This window comes from Anolis sagrei, chromosome 2 (genome assembly GCF_037176765.1).
Source record: "Anolis sagrei isolate rAnoSag1 chromosome 2, rAnoSag1.mat, whole genome shotgun sequence".
NCBI lineage: Eukaryota > Metazoa > Chordata > Lepidosauria > Squamata > Dactyloidae > Anolis > Anolis sagrei.
Genome location: NC_090022.1, coordinates 68,383,774 through 68,402,431, shown reverse-complemented (window position 1 = coordinate 68,402,431; position 18,658 = coordinate 68,383,774). Strand labels below are relative to the sequence as shown.

The 18,658-nt window shown below is 39.3% G+C and overlaps 1 protein-coding gene across 1 annotated transcript; it reads right to left on the bottom strand.

Annotated features, from left to right (window-relative positions):
- Nucleotides 1-2,785: 2,785 nt before the first annotated feature.
- Nucleotides 2,786-16,838, bottom strand: TNNC1 (troponin C1, slow skeletal and cardiac type). Its single transcript, XM_060761002.2, has 6 exons — nucleotides 16,670-16,838; nucleotides 11,025-11,055; nucleotides 8,625-8,771; nucleotides 7,566-7,680; nucleotides 5,917-6,053; nucleotides 2,786-3,225 (listed from the first exon to the last, which is right to left on the bottom strand). Exons 1-6 carry the CDS (start codon nucleotides 16,691-16,693, stop codon nucleotides 3,194-3,196), a joined length of 486 nt encoding a protein of 161 aa, XP_060616985.1. The 5' UTR covers nucleotides 16,694-16,838; the 3' UTR covers nucleotides 2,786-3,193.
- Between the last annotated feature and the right edge of the window lie 1,820 nt (nucleotides 16,839-18,658).

The following is an 18,658-nucleotide window of genomic DNA, read 5'->3' as shown; positions in this document are numbered from 1 at the left end:
TAATCGATACTTTAATGTTATCCCTTTCATTTGAATGCAGTTTTTATGCATGGAAGAAGAAGAGTAATAAATTTAAAAGCCCTAATACCAAAGTAATGAAAAGACACATTTGCAATGGCTTTAGAAATAGGTTTGGGGATTGTTGTTGTTGTTGGTTTTTTTATCAAACCTCTCCGGCAATGTAGAATAAATGGGAATCTAATCTTCAGTGTTCTGTGTCATTTAGAACCTAACTTGTACTACCAATGAATAAATGGGAGTTCATTTGAAATCAATGAGAGTTTTATTGCTTGGATAATTATGTTATGTAGACTTCTCTTCAGCTTGGAAATAGATGGTATGCGGCAATCTTTTGCCTCTGATTTTATCCTTCAGAATACCTGCTCTTGTTTCAAAAGGAGATACAATTCCAATCAAAAAGATATTGAGTAGTTGAGAGAGAGGTTGATGGATAGTAACTCTCAAATATACGTGAATCACATATAAAAAGCACAACAATGTGATGATCAGAGATCATAATATTGGTCTAAAATTGTGTTTTGTTAATTATTAATAAAATAGAAAATCTGAGTTGATGACTTTTATGTTACAAGGAGGAAATATTTAACTCTCACATTCATGTTAAATTATTGTTTAATCTGCACTAGAGCCTTATCAGGAGGCTGAAAAATTCCATCTACACTTTTATTCTCCTCCCACCCCATCATCACTCTTTTGTCACTCCTTCAGACTCAGGGCTTGTCTATACAAGGAAAATAATCCAGCTGCAATTCAGAATATTCTGCCCCAGATTTCCCCTTTAGTACTACACCTGCTCACAATGCACTACACTGACATTGTCTTGATGGCCACACATATGTCATCTGTCCAAACTCAGATAAGGGAGACATTTTTCTTCCTTTTTTTTTTTTTTTTTTTTTTTGGAGGCTGACACATACTCCCCAGCCAAGGCCAGCCATAAATGAGATCGGTGGTGAAAGGATATATCAGGACTCTCACTATTGAAAAGGTCTTTCTGGTTCGGGCCATGGAAGCAGAACCACTGCCTTCCTTTCAAGCTCCTCTCCAGCAGAGCCTCACTTGCAAAATTACTTGCTCTGAGGTGGCAATGGGGGACTAGCAATGAGATAAATCATGAGGGGACAATCCAGTCAACCTCACAAGGGGGCTCTGCTAGGGAGGCACTTTGCAGAGAAGACGGTGGCATTGCTTCTGATGCCCCATAAAGACACAGTCAGCAGCAAGGGATCCAACAACACTTTTTTTAAAAAAAAGTTGTGATGCTTGCCACCCACCAACCCATCCTGCCCCCTCCCCATGCCACTCTGGTCCAGATGGACACACTATAAAAACACTGGATTTTCCTTAAAAAATTGCAGAGCAAAAAAATTAGGTTTTTAAGAATCCATTAAAACCTTTTGAGTCATATGTATGTATTCCAGAGGTAACGATGGTAAAGGGCAGGCACTGAGTGGGATTGAGAGGGGAATGAGTTTTAAAGGCAATTTTAGTGTATTTACTGCATTTTAGTTCTGTTTTTACCACGCTGTTACTATTTAATTGTTGTTTTTTTAACTTTTATATTGCTCTTTTTAAACTTGTCTAGTATGGTTTGTTAGCTGCCTTGAGCCCCCACTGGAAGAAAGGCAGGGTATAAATAAAGATAATAGTAATAGGTGTTTTTTCCAGCATAGAAACCCCTTTGAACTGCATAAATTTTTCAAACTCCAATTTCTCATCTTAGTACTACTAACAAACTTTATTTGTAACCCACCCTATCTCCCCAGAGGGATTCAGGGCAGTTTCCAGGCAAAATGTGGCAAACTTTCAATGCCATAATAAACAAACAAAGCAAACCAAAACAATAAATAAAACAGCATAATCATAACCTCCCTCCCCTCCCAATTGCCCTTAATACTTTTTTGTTTAAAATGTTATTCTTGTAGTAAAATAAACTAATATCATGAATCATGAACAAAAATAAACCAGGTTTCCTAATTGCCATTTGTATTCATTAAAGAACCAGATGGGAAATGTGAATTTTATTAAATAACCTAATTGATATTTTAATTCTTGAATTCCATTAATGCTGATTTTTTAAATTAAGTCAACTAATTAAATCAAAAGCTAAATGTAGTTAAGTTGCCCTCTTTGTTAGAAAATGTCTAATTTAATTGGTAAATGTATTTTAATTACGTTCCTATCACTGATTATTATGCACAGGAAAATAGTGCTGCATGGTATGAACCAAGTTACTTTGCATTGCTGTTGGACATATTTTATTAGTGCCACATGAATCCATTCAATATTGTTTTGCATTGGAAAAACTGCTCTTATTGGTGTCATTTAACTTTGTATTTCCAAATGAGTTTTATTACTTTTGTTTATAATAATTTCATAGCAGGCTGAGAAACAGGGCATCCTGAAAATCTCAGCTAATGCTGTCTGGCAGCCTCCACTACTTCCGCTAACTGTACTTCAAATGGAAATGTCACAAAACACCCTCAGGATTGCAGTTCTGAACATCATAAAACCATAATGAGAAGGCTTTACTATAATATGCCAGTGGTTCTCAACCTGGAGGTCCCCAGATGTTTTGGCCTTCAACTCCCAGTAATCCTAACAGCTGGTAAACTGGCTGGGATTTCTGGGAATTGTAGGCCAAAACACATGGGGGCCCATAGATTGAGAACCACTGGTATATGACTGTGAATTACTTCATTTTTATAAATATTACTGATAGCTATTGGACAGTTGACCTGTACAAAATCCATGAAAAGCACTATGGGTTTTGAAATAATTTTATTAGCATCTCAAAAACAAGTATTTCTTATTGGTTTTACAAACCGTTGACACTGACTGGGGATGAGATATATGTAAGAATTGTCATTTTTCACATATCAGATTTCTGAGTGAATTCTTAAATGGCTTAAACAGTCATCATTTTAATACATTAAGTAACACATTATGATCAATGCCACTAATGACAATAAAAGAATTACAAGAATTCATCTCAATAAATAGCTATAAGATGACCAGCCGAGGCATTTAAGAGATGACTCAGGTTTTCCTGATGTTCACCACTTTCAGTACAAGACTTCATATACAGTAAGCGAAACAGAACTCATAAAAATGGTGCAAGGAAAAACAGGAGATGTCCAGTCTTGAGATTACTCTTCTAGAAATTTCAGGTTTATTCAACGCCTTTCATAAACTCCAAGAATTCTGCCAAAGAAAGAAAATAATAGATGTTTATAGAATGAATGTTTATAGAATGTTTATAGAACTACAAGAGAGGAGATTCCATCTGAACATTAGGAAGAACTTCCTGACTGTGAGAGCCGTTCAGCAGTGGAACTCTCTGCCCCGGAGTGTGGTGGAGGCTCCTTCTTCGGAAGCTTTTAAGCAGAGGCTGGATGGCCATTTGTCAGGGGTGATTTGAATGCAATATTCCTGCTTCTTGGCAGGGGGTTGGACTGGATGGCCCATGAGGTCTCTTCCAACTCTTTGATTCTATGATTCTATGATTCTATAAATAACATTAATAGATGTTATAGAATGAAATAATATTGGAAGACAGTCCCTTCCCCATCTTGTCTTTGCTGCTCCTACACTACTCTTTCATTTCCCTACAGGGCTCCTTCCTAAGTCTACTCTAGTTAAGGTTCAAAATTGAATTTAGGTTTATTATGCCTTTACTTTCTATAAATTAATGTTTTTTCCTAGGACAAGCTCACCCTATCTTCAAGCTACAAATGAAATTCCCAAGGAAACAGTAGCTAAAGTCCAAAATACAATTAAGCAGACCAGGACCCACTGATTTCACTGATCAAAAACATGTTTTACTGATATGGCATGTGAAACGAAGGAAGGGCAATCTTCAGGCAGGGTGGGCCATTTCTTTATCATCCCACCACTGCCACCAATTGAAACGAAAATATATCTCTATATAACTCACGAAGCTGCCACCAATTATGTAGAAGATGAGGCTTTGTTTACTTGAGAGTGAGGTTTATATGAGAGAGATATTCCTAAGACACCTGTTTATTTTCACTTTAGTATGTGTAGTCCAACGCAACAAATTTATCTATGATTCCCTAAGATCTCCAGCTTCTTCTCTTCTAGAGAATCTTCCCTTAAATAAATAAACCTGAATTCTCAGTATCTGAACTGAACATGAGCAACATTTATTTGAAGATTTCTCAGGTTCACAATGCTTTGTGGTTACAAAGTATCTTCTTATTCATGTGACACTTAATTCTTTGTTCTTCCAGAAATATGAAACTGTTACTATTAAACCTTTAACGGAGGCTTATCTTCTGATATTTCCAGGTCTGTAGTTTCCTTTCTTGTAACTTCGTTTCTTTCCACCGTCCATATTTTATTTCTTCAGGCTCGATACTGAAGTCACACATAAATTGACTGGGAACTTCTTTCTTCTGGCATTCAGGCCAAATTATACTATAGAGTTAAATATTTTTATTCCTTAAAAACACCACACTGAATACTAAACACTTGGCACTCTACCTAGAGCCTCCTTTTCCTTCTGACTACCTGTCAGAGGCTTAAACAACTTGGACTAACTCCACATAATCCCGAGCATCCCGAGCTCTTAGGATTACCTGGGAAGGAATCCCACTGGAGCATTGCAGCGCACCCAAATACCTGGGAATCACTCTGGACCATGCTCTGACCTACAAGAAGCACTGCCTGAATATCAAGCAAAAAGTGGGTGCTAGAAACAATATCATACAAAAGCTGACTGGCACAACCTGGGGATCACAACCAGACACAGTGAAGACATCTGCCCTTACGCTATGCTACTCTGCTGCTGAATATGCATGCCCAGTGTGGAACACATCCCACCACGCTAAAACAGTGGATGTGGCTCTTAATGAGATATGCCGCATTATCACAGGGTGTCTGCGCCCTACACCACAGGAGAAATTACACTGTTTAGCTGGTATTGCACCACCTGACATCCGCCAGGAAGTAGCAGCCAATAGTGAAAGGACCAAAGCAGTGACATCTCCGGCTCATCCCTTGTTTGGGTATCAGCCAGCACGTCAACGACTTAAATCAAGAAATAGTTTTCTAAGATCTACAGAGACACTCGCTGGAACACCCCAGCAAGCGAGAGTCCAAAAGTGGCAGGCTCAAACCCAGAACCTCAATCAATGGCTGATACCAAATGAGAGACTCCCCCCTGGGCACACAGAAAACTGGGCGAATTGGAAGGTGCTGAACAGACTGCGCTCTGGCACCACGAGATGCAGAGCCAACCTTCAGAGATGGGGCTACAAAGTGGAATCCATGACATGCAGGTGTGGAGAAGAGTAAACCACAGACCACCTGCTGCAATGCACCCTGAGCCCTGCTACATGCACAGTGGAGGACCTCCTTGCGGCAACACCAGAGGCACTCCAAGTGGCCAGATACTGGTCAAAGGACATTTAATCAACTACCAAGCTCGCAAACTTTGTGTTTTGTCTGTCTGTTTGTTTGTTTTGTTAAAAATGTAATACAACTGTCTGGTTGCTTTAGTTGGGACTAATTCCAGTTTCAACCTACTGTTTTTTGTTCCTATGTCTGGAAGAACCATCAGATTGCAATTGAATGTATGGAAAATTGTACCAGCAGATGGAATGTAAACCAATGGAAATTGACACAGAAGGGGAGTGAGCATCCTATTTCATTGAGAACACTGTACATGCACTCACACACCTCAGTATGGTATTCCACTTATTTTAGTGGAAGGAGTGTTTTATGATCTTCAAGATGTAGCTTTTGAAGTTTTGTAGTTTACAGCAATCTTAAATACATACCCTGCTTCTTTTTAGAATATTTACAGTATCCAATTGCCACAGTTTTTCTGTGCCATTTAGACAGAAGCACACATACAGCACAGCCATTTACCATCATAGTCAATTTTGCCATCATTATTTTTGTCTCCATCCTTCATTAGTTCTTCAATGTCATCTTCAGTTATGGTTTCTCCTGTAGCTTTTAGCATGAGTTTTAATTCATCCAAGTCAATGTATCCATCTGCATTCCTGTGTTCAAAAAAGGAAAATTTCTATTTGCAGGAATTGCTCTGTTTAACATGGAAAAGTTCAAATACTTTGAAGAATGAATAAAATAAATCCCTGATAACAGGACCTTCTGGTACTTGAATTCAAATGACCAGAGGGATACATGTATCTAAGTACATTTTCCATGCTTTTCTGTGGTATATCATGAATATTCACCAAAAGAACTTACTTCTCAATATTATACTTATTGCTAGAGACATGGTCATGGGAGATTTGTGTGAGTCCTTAGAGAAGAGTGGCAAGCAATAGGACTCTAATATAATGGAGAAGCTAAGAACACATAAAAATTCATAGCCTTATAAATAATTTTAGATTATATTCTGCACTTTGATCCCATAGAGGTTTTCCAGACTGTGTACATACATACCAGAAATTCATTAGAATAAAATTATCTGAAATCGAAACATAAAACAGGAAAACTGAGAGGCATAAATCTATTTCAACCAACTTAATCCAAATTGCAGCCAATGGGAGCAAATATATTTCCTATTCCTTGGCGCACTGGGGAGTGGGGTGGGAGTTTGCTGTTCCCTTGCATCATATAACTAGAGAAACACTGGAAATTTCAGAAGGTGGTGCTTGTTAGGTAGTTAGATGATGGGAAACTTTTGCTGAAACCTTTGCTACACAGCCATTAAAGGTATAGGAAGACTCTTCAACCCTGCTTCATAACTTTAAAGCTCTCAAAAACAACCCTACGGCAATTATGGAAAGATTTAAGCCCATGCACAAATCGAAATACATACACAGTCTTATACTAGTTCTTTTTAATCATGGTGTTCTGTCCTGGTTATGCAAATATTTTCCAGGGAATAGATCACATTTCCATTGCTGTGTGCCTTGAACTTGTTTCCAATTTACGGAAGCTCTACAGAGAAACTACCATGGGTTTTGTTTGTTTTTTTGCAGGTTTTGTTGCCTTTGCCTCCTGCTGAGGCTGAGAGAGTATGATTTGTGTAAAGTAACACTCTGGGTTTGCATGGTCAAGTGAGGCTTCAAACCTGGTCTGCAGAATTGTATTCCAGCACTGAAACCATTATACCATACTGGCTCTCATTGCTTTTCCACCGGAATGTAATTATATGCCATATTGTCACACTTATCATAGTGAAAAGCGAATGTCAATGATACTACCTTTTTCTTGTGTGTATATATGCACAAATACATCACAGCACAAGAGATGGGCATGGCATGTTTGCTGAATATGGTAACACTAGAGCAGGCATGGGCAAACTTCAGCCCATGCCTGCTCTAGTGTTTTGAGCTTCAACTCCCAGAAATCCCAGACAGTTTACCAGCTGGAGGGCCAACATTTGTCCATGCATGCTCTAGGCATTAGAGGTGGCTTCCCATTGCAGCTTCCATCATTTGTAGCCTGCATAGCTAATGGAGAGGGATCATGGGATTTGCAGTTAACAACCTCAGGAAGACTTCAGTCCTATTATACACAAATGAGAAATGCAAGTTACTTACTTGTCAAACATTCTGAAGAGATCTGAAAGCTCCTCTTCTGATTTTCCTTTGCTGTCATCTTTCATACACCGGACCATCATAACTAAGAACTCATCAAAATCTACAGTACCACTGCCTATCAGTGAAGGGAACAATGGAAAATAACCAAAGTAGCTTATCTATCAGCTTGAACAACTTCACATCACTATTGCTTTTAGATTTTTAAATGAAACTACTTACAATATTGCAAAATGCTGAAGAAGATGGTAAGGGATTATAGAATCATAGAGTTGGAAGAGGCTTCATGTGCCATCCAGTCCAACTCCCTTCCAAGAAGCACTTTGAATCACTTTGAATCACATTCAAAGTGATTCAAACCAACAGATGGCCATCCAGCCTATGTTTAAAAGCCACCAAGGAAGAAATCTCCACCACACTGGATAGACATTGCTTCCTAATTTATTTCATTTAAATCATTTCTACACTTCCCTATATCTGAGAACAATTAAATAAATTGTTGGCATCATTGTGGCCTGAGGCAAAGCATCAAATGGGACCTTTCAAACAGCCAGATGGATAGTAGAGTTGGAAGAGACAATGGGGGGTGGGGGGGGGAGGCATCAAGCTTAATTCTTTGCAATCAAATAACGGTTTGCTGCACTTCATGATGCATCACATCAGCTTTAAGCTGGAGTCAACCACCTCAAAAGCTTCATTCTACATCATGGTAAGGTTTGTCCTATATCTGCATTGACAAGCTCATACAAAGTATGGATAACAAGTTCCCACCCAATGTCATCTTGTTCAATCAGATAGTGTTCTGTTCACTTCAAGGATCCAAGAAGTAAAAAGGTAAATAAAGTTCAGGTCTGTTCAGGTTCCCAATCGATGTCTCCTTGTCTGGCTAGATTGAATTTTGTCCACCACTTGAATGTACACATTCAAGGAACCAAGAAGCGGAAAGTCATGTAAGTAGATCTAGCTCCCCCTCCCCTCCTCCTATTTCTCCACTATGCTCCTCTTTTCTCACACAAAATGTATCATTATATTATAACTATTCCCCCCAAAGAAAAAGCTCACCATCTTCATCTACTTCATCAATCATTTCTTGTAGCTCCTCAGGAGTAGGATTCTGCCCTAGCATCCTCATCACCTTCCCCAGCTCTTTTGTACTGATACAGCCATCCTCTGCGCCCAGGACAAAGATATCAAAGGCAGCCTTGAACTCTGAAGAAAGAAACACAGTGATTTATGGTGTTAAACGGAACAATGAAAAAGCTCAAAAGTTCATCTATAAGTAGACCATAGATTCCAAGCTCAATGCACCAAAAAGATGCAGCAGCTTTCCATTTCTTCTTTGGATGACGTCAAACTGATGGTCTGACTGCTAGAATTGGGACTAGCCAAGCACAAGGGCTAAATGAATATGTTTCTCAGCAGGGTTTTAAACAAAAAGAAAATGGCTTCTAGCATTGTATGGATGGTTGAGGAAAATAGGCAACATAAAGTAATAGATTTTCTATATCTATTATTTACACAATCCCGCAGCCATTCCCATAATCCCACAGCCAGTTTTCTCCAAAGGCCTGGGATCTGTCCAAAAGTGATGAGATTCCCCAAGCTTTAGGAATTCTTTGCTTTTATAATGTTTCAGAATTGCAAACCTGGAATGGAGATTAATTATACAAGGTCTGCTTTATGTCTGAATCAAGGCATTGAGCCCTAATCTGAACCCCTACCAGTTCAACCCATAGCCAAACCTACTTGAGAAATGGCTATCTAACTTCTGTTTTAAAACTTCAAGTAAAGTAGAGTCCACTAGCTTCCAAAATGATTTATTCAAACAACACTTCCACTCTACTGTTCTTGCCAGTGCTTCTACCTGTAACATTAGTTTTATTTGCTACTTTCGTGCAGTTTAACTGAGCTGATGAGAAGCTGAAACATTTTCTCAATCTTTGAATTTGAATAGAAGATTGGAGCCCCTGGTGGCACAGTGGGTTCAACCACTGAGCTGCTGAACTTGCCGACTGAAAGGTCATTAGTTTGAATCTAGGGAGTGAGGTGAGCTCCCGCTGTTAGCCCCAGCTTCTGTCAAGCTATCAGTTCGACCTATGCAAATATGAGTAGATCAGTAGGTACCGCTCTGGTGGGAAGGTAATGGCACTCCATGCAGTCATGCCATCCACATGACCTCGGAAGTGTCTACGGACAACGCCAGCTTTTCGGCTTAGAAATGGTGATGACCACTAACCCCCAGAGTCAGACACAACTGGACTTAATGCCAGAGGAAAAACTTTACCTTTTACCTTGAAGAGAATCTATGCTCTACTGACAGCAACAGTTGCACCACATTGGTTCTAGAGCAGTGCTTCTCAACTTGTGGATCCCCAGAGGTTTTGGCCTTCAACTCCCAGAAATCCTAACAGCTGGTGAACTGGCTGGGATTTCTGGGAGCTGTAGACCAAAACACCTGAGGACCCACAGGTTGAGAACCACTGTTCTAGATCATATTCAAATTGTTGGATTAAAAAAATAACATAATAAATATAACAAAGGGGCGTTTGCCCTTGGAGCACTAATAAATAGATCATTAGTTATCCCTTTTCCCTGCCTAGAATGCTATATAAACTAAGGATTGAAGGTTCAAAATTATCATTTTGTAGCTCTTCAGCAGGAAGCATGATAATCAAACATCCCAACAAAGATTGTCATACAATTCTAACCTTATATCATTTCCTAAATAAGACTGACAATGCAGTATTCATAGAAGATCCTAATATGAATTCCAACACAATGAAAAACACAGTAAGATTCAAAACAAAAACCCACTTTTCTGTTTTACCCACATTGCAAAACAGGTTCTATAGAAGATCCTTTTGATTTTCTCTCATAAGAATTGCCCAGTCCTTTTTTTTCCAGCAGCATTTTAAACATAGATTAAAAGTTTTATGCTGAATTGATGGGTATCAAATTGATTTTAGCATTTGAAACAGTTTTACTACATTTTAAGTACATATTATCAGGCTGGAACTTATTTTATCAAGAAAAGCAAATCTGACATTTTCACCAAAATAAAAATTATTCTATTTCACATATTGATTCAGAATTTTCCAATAGCTCGCATTTAACTTAAACTGTTCATTCCGAATTCAAGATGGCAATGTGTTAAACTGCCCTTGTGTGTGTGTGTCAGAAGTGACTTGAGAAACTGCAAGTTGCTTCTGGTGTGAGAGAATTGGCCGTCTGCAAGGACATTGCCCAGCAGGCAGCTGGATGTTTTACCATCCCGTAGGAGGCTTCTCTCATGTCCCTGCATGAGAAGCTGGAACTGACAGATGGGAGTTCACCCCTCTCCCTGAATTCGAACTGCCGACCTTTCAGGCAGCAGTCCTGCCGGCACAAGGGTTTAACTCATTGTGCCACCAGGGGCTCCTTGTCTTTTCGTGAAGTAGTTGGACTGGTATGGTATTTACTCACCATTTTTCTGTTCTTCAGTCAACTGCTCAACCTGTTTTTAAGATAAAAACCCAATTAGTATTGACTGATCAGACAGTATATATCTGTAGATATAGATTAGCATTCTTTAATTTGGTCCCTCAGTGCAATTCAAAATTAATCACACAATCTTTTTGTATGAATTGTGAATTATTTGGCTCAACGTCTTTATCAAGGCAATTTTTAGATATAAGGCACGCCTTGCTCTATGTTTTTAAGGCTGCAAATCATTCAGTTGAATTTAAAATTAAGACTATAAGAAAGTTTGTTGGAAATGATGATGCATGCATCAAAGAAAGGTCAGATAAAGGGACAAAGGAACTTCTATCCACTTGTAAATCTTGCCACTACAATTATGGAGCATTCAAGACAGAAGCACGGTAGGGAAAGTTTGGCCCTTCTGCTCCTTACATCTCATGTCCCAAGTTTCCAGTCCTTTGAAATCTCTCCACTTTCTTCTCTGACTACTTCTTCACCTTCATCTTTTGAAATCATTTTCATTTTTTCCCCATAATTCGAAACTGAGGTTATCCAAAGAAAATCATTAGCCATAAAATGAAGAGAAATAAAATGCAACACTCCTTGTGACAACACAGTTATTGGTGGAATTTGATGCCCCAAGAAGTCCATTGGTCCCTATTATAGTTGATTTTAAAAGAGGATAAGACAAATTTAGAGGAAATATAAATCTGTCAGCAGCTTTTGCTGCCTAAGGCAAATGATGGCATTTCTTCCTATTCTATAAATTGAAACCTTAGGCCAGGCCAGAGGATGAATCTTACTTCAATGAGAGAACAAGCAAGAACAGAAAATACAGAGCAGACCAGTAGCACACTCACCTCTGTGCCCTAATGGAGGGCAACACTTGTGTAGCTACCTAGCTAAGGCAGAAGGGCCTGTCATGCTTTCCTTTTTTTTTTTTTTTTTGCTTTCCTAATACACACACTGCCCAGCCCTCTGCCCAATGGGATGACCAGCTCTGTGATGGTGACTAATTAATCATGATGGATCTGCAAAACATCTAGGCATAAAAGGCTGTATTCCAAAATTCTCGGAAGCAACTGTTGTCTTCATATTTGGAGGGCTTTCCAAAGGGCAAAATAATGCCAGGTGAGATGAGCCCTTGTCTGGCTTGGTGAAATTTTCCTTATTTACATTCTGCTCCTGAAATATTCATGTCTCACTGTCTAGTGACTATATTGTCCCCTTCTCTAATTTTCTATTCTTAGACTCTACTTCCTCAGTGCTAAATGCAGCCATCTTTTTTTCTACTTCATATAATACAGTATTTCCCATTCCTACTATAAGTCCTTCTTTGGTACAATACAAGCCCTGTATCTGCAGGACCAATGCCTGCAGTTTCACAAAAAAATATATGTTCTGAGATCCACCAATGCAATTTTATAGTCTGCTCCTACCGGAAGTTGTTCCTTTCAATGGGACATGCTATTATCCACAGTTTCCATGGAAGGCCAGAAACATGTTCTACATGTATAGGTGCGGTTCATGCTGTACCTATTCTGATACAACTTCAGCCACAGTTTCTTCATTGAACCAATGCTATTTGACTCTTCCATGCCTGCCAACATTTCACAAATGAAAAGCAGAAGAGATGGCTAAGCCAAATCAGAGTATGGTTAAAATGGTGTGAGAAGGCAAGAAAGAGACAAACGCTAAAGAGGAAGGCACATGAAACAACTATTTTAAAGCAGAGAAATCCCTCAATTTATGTAAACAGTTTCAGAGACATATCCCACCCCCACCCCCGTTTCCCCCTCCCTCTTGATGAGTTAATACTTTGTATTTCAAATTCATTTTGCAACATTGGAGTAAGTTAAAAACAAAAGCGGAAGGTGGGCGGACATGAGGTTTACTGGGATATTTTAAAAACAGCTGGGAAAGTAGGACTTTCTCAAGGACCATGCCTGCCAAATCAGGGCAGTTGAAAGGTATAATATTAATACTGAATGCCATTCTAAATTGTCCCATGTCTGGAAAATAACCATATGACTTGTGTTCTGTACAAACCTTTGGTTGTAGCTGACTCAAAATCCTAGAAATGGCAACTCTAGAATTCGTGTTTTCCTATTTGGGAATGAAAGGCATTTCATGATCCTGCTGTTCCTTATGTCTGATCAGTAGAGACACTGGTGTGTGTTCTGTTCTGATCGTCTCTTCAGGATAAGCTGCACTCAGAGATAACCCTAGTGTAATCTTTTGCCCCCGTCAAGTTGTTTGTGGAGCCAGAACAGCCTTATGGAAGTCATCAGTCTTGCCAAGCTAGCATGTTAACAATCCATTTCAAAAGATCGGGCACCTTCAGAGGATAATGACAGAAAAAGAGGAAGAGCCTGTCTATACTGGAAACAGATAACAATAGCAGCAAAACCGCCACTCAAAATTTTGTAGTGAAACCTGAATCCATTCATCTAAGCCTCTGTGATGGAAGTGGAGCAGCTGTGAGATGCTCTTTCATTGTAATAGCAGAAAACAAAACAAAAAAAACAAGCCTTTGGCAATCCAGGATAGCTGGAAACTCTGAAGGCAGTGAACAAATGCTTCTTGTCACTTCTGTTTGTGTCGCACATAACTTGACTATTTTGGCATGCTGGCTATTTTTATGCACTAGTGAGTGGCTGGGGTGCGAGTAAGGGTAAGAAAGATAACATGCCCAATTGTTCCCCCAACATGATTGACATGGGTATTTATCCCTGGAGACTTTTATCTAGACACACATCCCTGGCCATGTTCTCCGTACTAGCATCTGGACACTGTTCTAAACTTAGCTCTGTGTATAAGATGTCAGTGGGCAAGGTGAGAAATCAACTGGATTCCTCTGGTCCAAATGAATGGTTGTATTTAGAAATGATTGGGTATATTATTCATTACACATTTAAATGTGCAATCAACTCTGCAATAAAAGTCATGCATAACATAATGTTCTTTCTTTTGTGGGTAAGGTGTCAGAGGCATTGACAAGTCTGGGATCTAGCGTGGTATAATGACTGAAGTGTTGGACTATGATGCTGGAGACCAGGGTTAAAATCTCAGCTCAGCCATGAAGGGCAAGTCATACCCTCTCAGCCTTAGAAGAAGGCAAAGGCAAACCTCCTCTGAATATAAATTCTGACATGAAAACTCTATGGTTGGATCAACATAAGTCAGAAATTATGTGAAAACACTAACAACATTGTGTTGTCGAAGGCTTTCATGGCCGGAAACGCTGAATTGCTTTGAGTTTTCCAGGCTATATGGCCATGTTCCAGAAGCATTTTCTCCTGACATTTCACCCACATCTGTGGTAGGCATCTCCAGAGGTTGTGAGGTCTGTTGGAAACTAGGACAAATGAGATTTATATATCTGTGGAATGTCCAGGGTGGGAGAAGGAACTCTTGTCTGTTTCAGGCAGAATGTTGCAGTTGGCAACATTAATTAGCACTGAATGACCTTGCAGCTTCAAAATCTGGCTGCATCCTGCCTGGGGGAATCCTTTATTGGGAGGTGTTAGCTCACCCTGAGTGTTTCTTGCCTATTTCCAACAGACCTCACAACCTCTGAGGATGCCTGTCATAGATGTGGGCAAAATGCCAGAAGAGAATGCTTCTGGAACATGGCCATACAGACCAGAAAGCTCACAGCAACCCAACTAACAACATTGACTTGGAAAGGAGAAATCTGGTTTGAAATCGTCCTTTAGCCATAAACCTCTTTTTTAGGTGACCTTTGGCATGCTAAGCCAGTCAGCTGAGAGCCCTTTCACACAGTCATATAACCCAGAATACCAAAGCAGATAATCGACAATATCTGCTTTGAACTGTGTTATCTGAGTCCACATTGCCATATAATCTAGTTCAATATGGATTTTATACAGCTGTGAGAAAGGGGACTAAACCTATGTGACAAAGACCTTTGAGGGTTAAATGAAGTACCCTCAACTCCTTAGGGAAAATATGGAATAAACATACAGTAAAATAATTTACAAAGTATAATGGTGCGCTCTAGAGCAGTGATTCCTCCAGTGGGTGATTTTTTCCTATAAAGGGGGAGGGGGCGCAGGGCTGGAAAAAGCCATGGGCATGGTAGTAGCCTGGGGTGCAATTTGAGAGCAGTGAATAATAATAAAAAGTAGTGAAGACATAAAGAAAGAAGAGAAGCAACTTTTGAAAAACCTTTCGTACATGCAAACACATTTAGACAGATTGTGATAAAACACAATTGCATTGTAAGTTTTTTTTTAAAAAAAATCTATAAAATATGGGAAAATTGCATTATATGAGTCCACACTGATCATATAATACAATTTCAAACTGCATTATAGGGCAGTGTAGACGAGACTCCAGCATGGTTTTTCAGACAGCCAGGACCATCATATTTCTATTTGCAAGTCAGCAACTAATAGCCTATTGTGGATTGGGCCACTGATGCAGGGAGGAGATATGGATTCTAACCTCACTCTACTATCTACCCCCTAACCCACCCCCACTATGGGATCTCAATGTATGTAAATCAATATCAGGCAATTTGTGAGTTTAAATGTGTTATCTCAGATATTCCTTGAAATGTAATCTTCCACTATTTAAACTACTGTGTGTCCATAGCCCAAATACAACTTTGCTTTGGTGGATTATTTACAAGCCATACCAGATGTTAAAATCCACTCTGGGAGCTTATCCCTCACTCTGATATGCAGGAATCATTCTTCTTCAATCTGTTTTACTAAGGTTTCTCAATAACAGGATTAACCACCGAAGAACCCAAACTCGATTAGTCTCTAAAAATAGCTTGGATTGTTCTTCCATTCACAATGAAATGAGGGTTTTTTTTTTAATTACTTCCATACATTTCTCTAGTGACTCCTTACCTACTTTTAAAACTAGACTCAGTTTGGTTTATATTTCAACTTCTAGCAATTAGGATTTAAAGTCCTTTCCCTTTGAGTATACATATACTTCAAATGTGACTTTATAACACATTAAATTATAATTGGCTTTTTACAAAGTTTTTTTTTCCGTGTCAGGAGCAACTTGGGAACTGCAAGTCACTTCTGGTGTGAGAGAATTGGCCACCTGCAAGGACGTTGCTCAGGGGACACCCGGATGTGTTAGCATCCTATGGTAGGCTTCCCTCATGTCCCCGCATGAGAAGCGGGAGCTGACAAACAGGAGCTCCCCCAGCTCCCCAGATGATGTGCTGTCAAATATTTAATGTAATGGCTGCAATAATTCACATGCAATATAGTACATTTAAAAGCTAAATCCTATGCAGAATTAAAGCAGGCTTAAGCCCTTCAAAATAATAAGCTCCAGCACATCTGTCCTTGTACAGGATTGGGCTATAGAACAAACCTGAACTTTAAAAAACTTGAGACAGTAGATTTGATTAAAGTAATCATGCAACCCATTTATATGCTATGCTGTATAAGAAACCTCTGCACCAAATAAAACACTTGTCAAAAGTTCTGTTACTACATTTAACCACATAATACGTGATCATCACTGCATAATATTTGTGACATCAGACTGAACATTATCACCCTGTTCTCTTGTCAGGAGGCAAAATGCAGTCCTAAACATGCTTAGCTAGAGATAAGTCCCAATGTATTATTACATATGAAAATCTTACTTACAGCTGCTTTATAAATATCATCCATAATTATTTATTGTTGGTCAGGAAGACTCAGGAGCTGGGCTTAGATGGCAAACTGTACAGAGACAAATTCCCAGTCTCTGCCAGCTTTCTCTCCTTAGAAGCTCTGCTTATATAGCAGGCTGTCAGCCCTAAATGTGTCCATCAAGAAGGGCTGATCACTGCTCCGCACAGCTTAGAGACACCCACAAAAGGCCATGCTATCCATTCCAGGCATGACTTTTCACCCTGTCTTCAGGGGAGGTATGTGAAGTTTGTTACAGCTGACATTTCTAAAGCCAGTTCCCAATTCCACTGATAGCTCTGTTTTCACTTCAGTAGACACAGAACTGAAGGAAAACCTGATCCTTCATTGATGCTTATTCCAGGATTCAGATGATACATGATCTCATGGTCCACCTCTGCTGCCTGAGTTCTGTTGTTCCCATCATCCATCCACATGACCAAGTCATAGCAAAACCAGGGCAGATGGTGAAGAATGCACAACTAATTTTTGACCACCGGGAATATAAAAAGATCCTACTGAAGGAACCGTCCTTTTTAAGAAACACTTTCCAAGATTCTGCATGAGAACCACAGACCCTTACGGCAGGAACATGGGCCTATGCTTCAAACCATGTAGTAGCCAAGGACCCTCCACACAGCTGAATAAAATCCCAGATTATCTGCTTTGAACTGGAATATATGGTAGTGTGAACTCAGATAACCCAGTTCAAAGCAGATATTGTGGGATTTTCTGCCTTGATATTCTGGGTTAATATATTTATGTGAAAGGGCCCTGAGAGGCAGAATCCCCCATTCAATAGATATTCCTCAGGCTGCTTTTAGCAGTTTGCTTGACGTATTCATCAACTCATTGTAACATCTAATTCTTCAGGGAGATGAGCACAAGCCTGGAAATGTTTCCAAAAATACGTCTTGAAATGATGTCTTCACATTGGATTGTATAAATTTCTGAACTTATTCTTACTATCTTTTTTCCTACAAGCATCATTGTGATGCGGTTGATGTTCTAACCTGGACAAAACAACTGCACTGACCTACACTTTTGCATCATTCAGGCAGAAGCATTCCTACTGAAAGTATGTTCCATATCACAAAACAGGATTTATCTCTCTCCATTGATCAGAGCTCCCTCCTCTGTCCAACTGAGTTGCAAGCAACTTAGGAAAGCTGGCCAAATTATAATGAAGTCAGGTATTTATGTGTCAAATATGTATGTGTATTTAAAATTAGCCTTGTACATGCCAGATATTGGGGAAATTACCCCATTTTTTAGAACTGCAAAAATTTTCTTGCCAGCATTCATTGTGAATTTTTTCCCTTGTTTATTTATATTGAGCAATTCTTCTCTTTTCTTCAAACAGGGAGGACTAACTTAAGACCAATAATAAATCATTTTTAAAATGTTAACTCTCTTTCTGCTCCAAATAGGTTTTTCCTCACCTTGCATTTGCACTAATGTGATATAGAGAACTCGTATGATACATTCTGCACCTAAAATAAAATAAATATCCCTTCAGGGGCTACATTGCGGATTTTCTTACTTTTTGGGTAGGATAATCCATTTTAAATGCATTCTGATATTCATACACTAACAAAAAAAGGATCACAGAATGGTCTGGATAGTGGTAGTAGATTGGTGCTAGAGATAGTTGCTACTGTGCTGTACAATAACCTATATAGCTTAAATATTATACCAAAGATGTATAGGAGAGTTGAAATACTGGAGGAAATATATTAGCCCTGTTTTCTCCTGGATAACAGAGCCCCCAGTGGAACAATGAGTTAAACCCTTGTGCCGACAGGACTACTGACCAAAAGGTTAGAGGTTCAAATCCAGGCAGCGTGGAGTGCTCCTGTCTGTCAGCTCCAGCCCCTCATGTGGGGACATGGGAGAAACATCTGGGTGTCCCCTGGGCAATGTCCTTGCAGATGGCCAGTTCGCTCACACCAGAAGCAACTTGCA

What these genes read in the sequence shown, in the direction of transcription:
- TNNC1 (XM_060761002.2), bottom strand. Translation starts at nt 16,693, where the DNA reads ATGGATGATATTTATAAAGCAGCT. An exon ending in ATGATATTTATAAAGCAGCT is followed by an intron (nt 11,056 to 16,669) that starts GTAAGTAAGATT and finishes TCTTAAAAACAG; the next exon opens with GTTGAGCAGTTGACTGAAGA. An exon ending in TGGCAAAATTGACTATGATG is followed by an intron (nt 3,226 to 5,916) that starts GTAAATGGCTGT and finishes TTTCTTTGGCAG; the next exon opens with AATTCTTGGAGTTTATGAAA.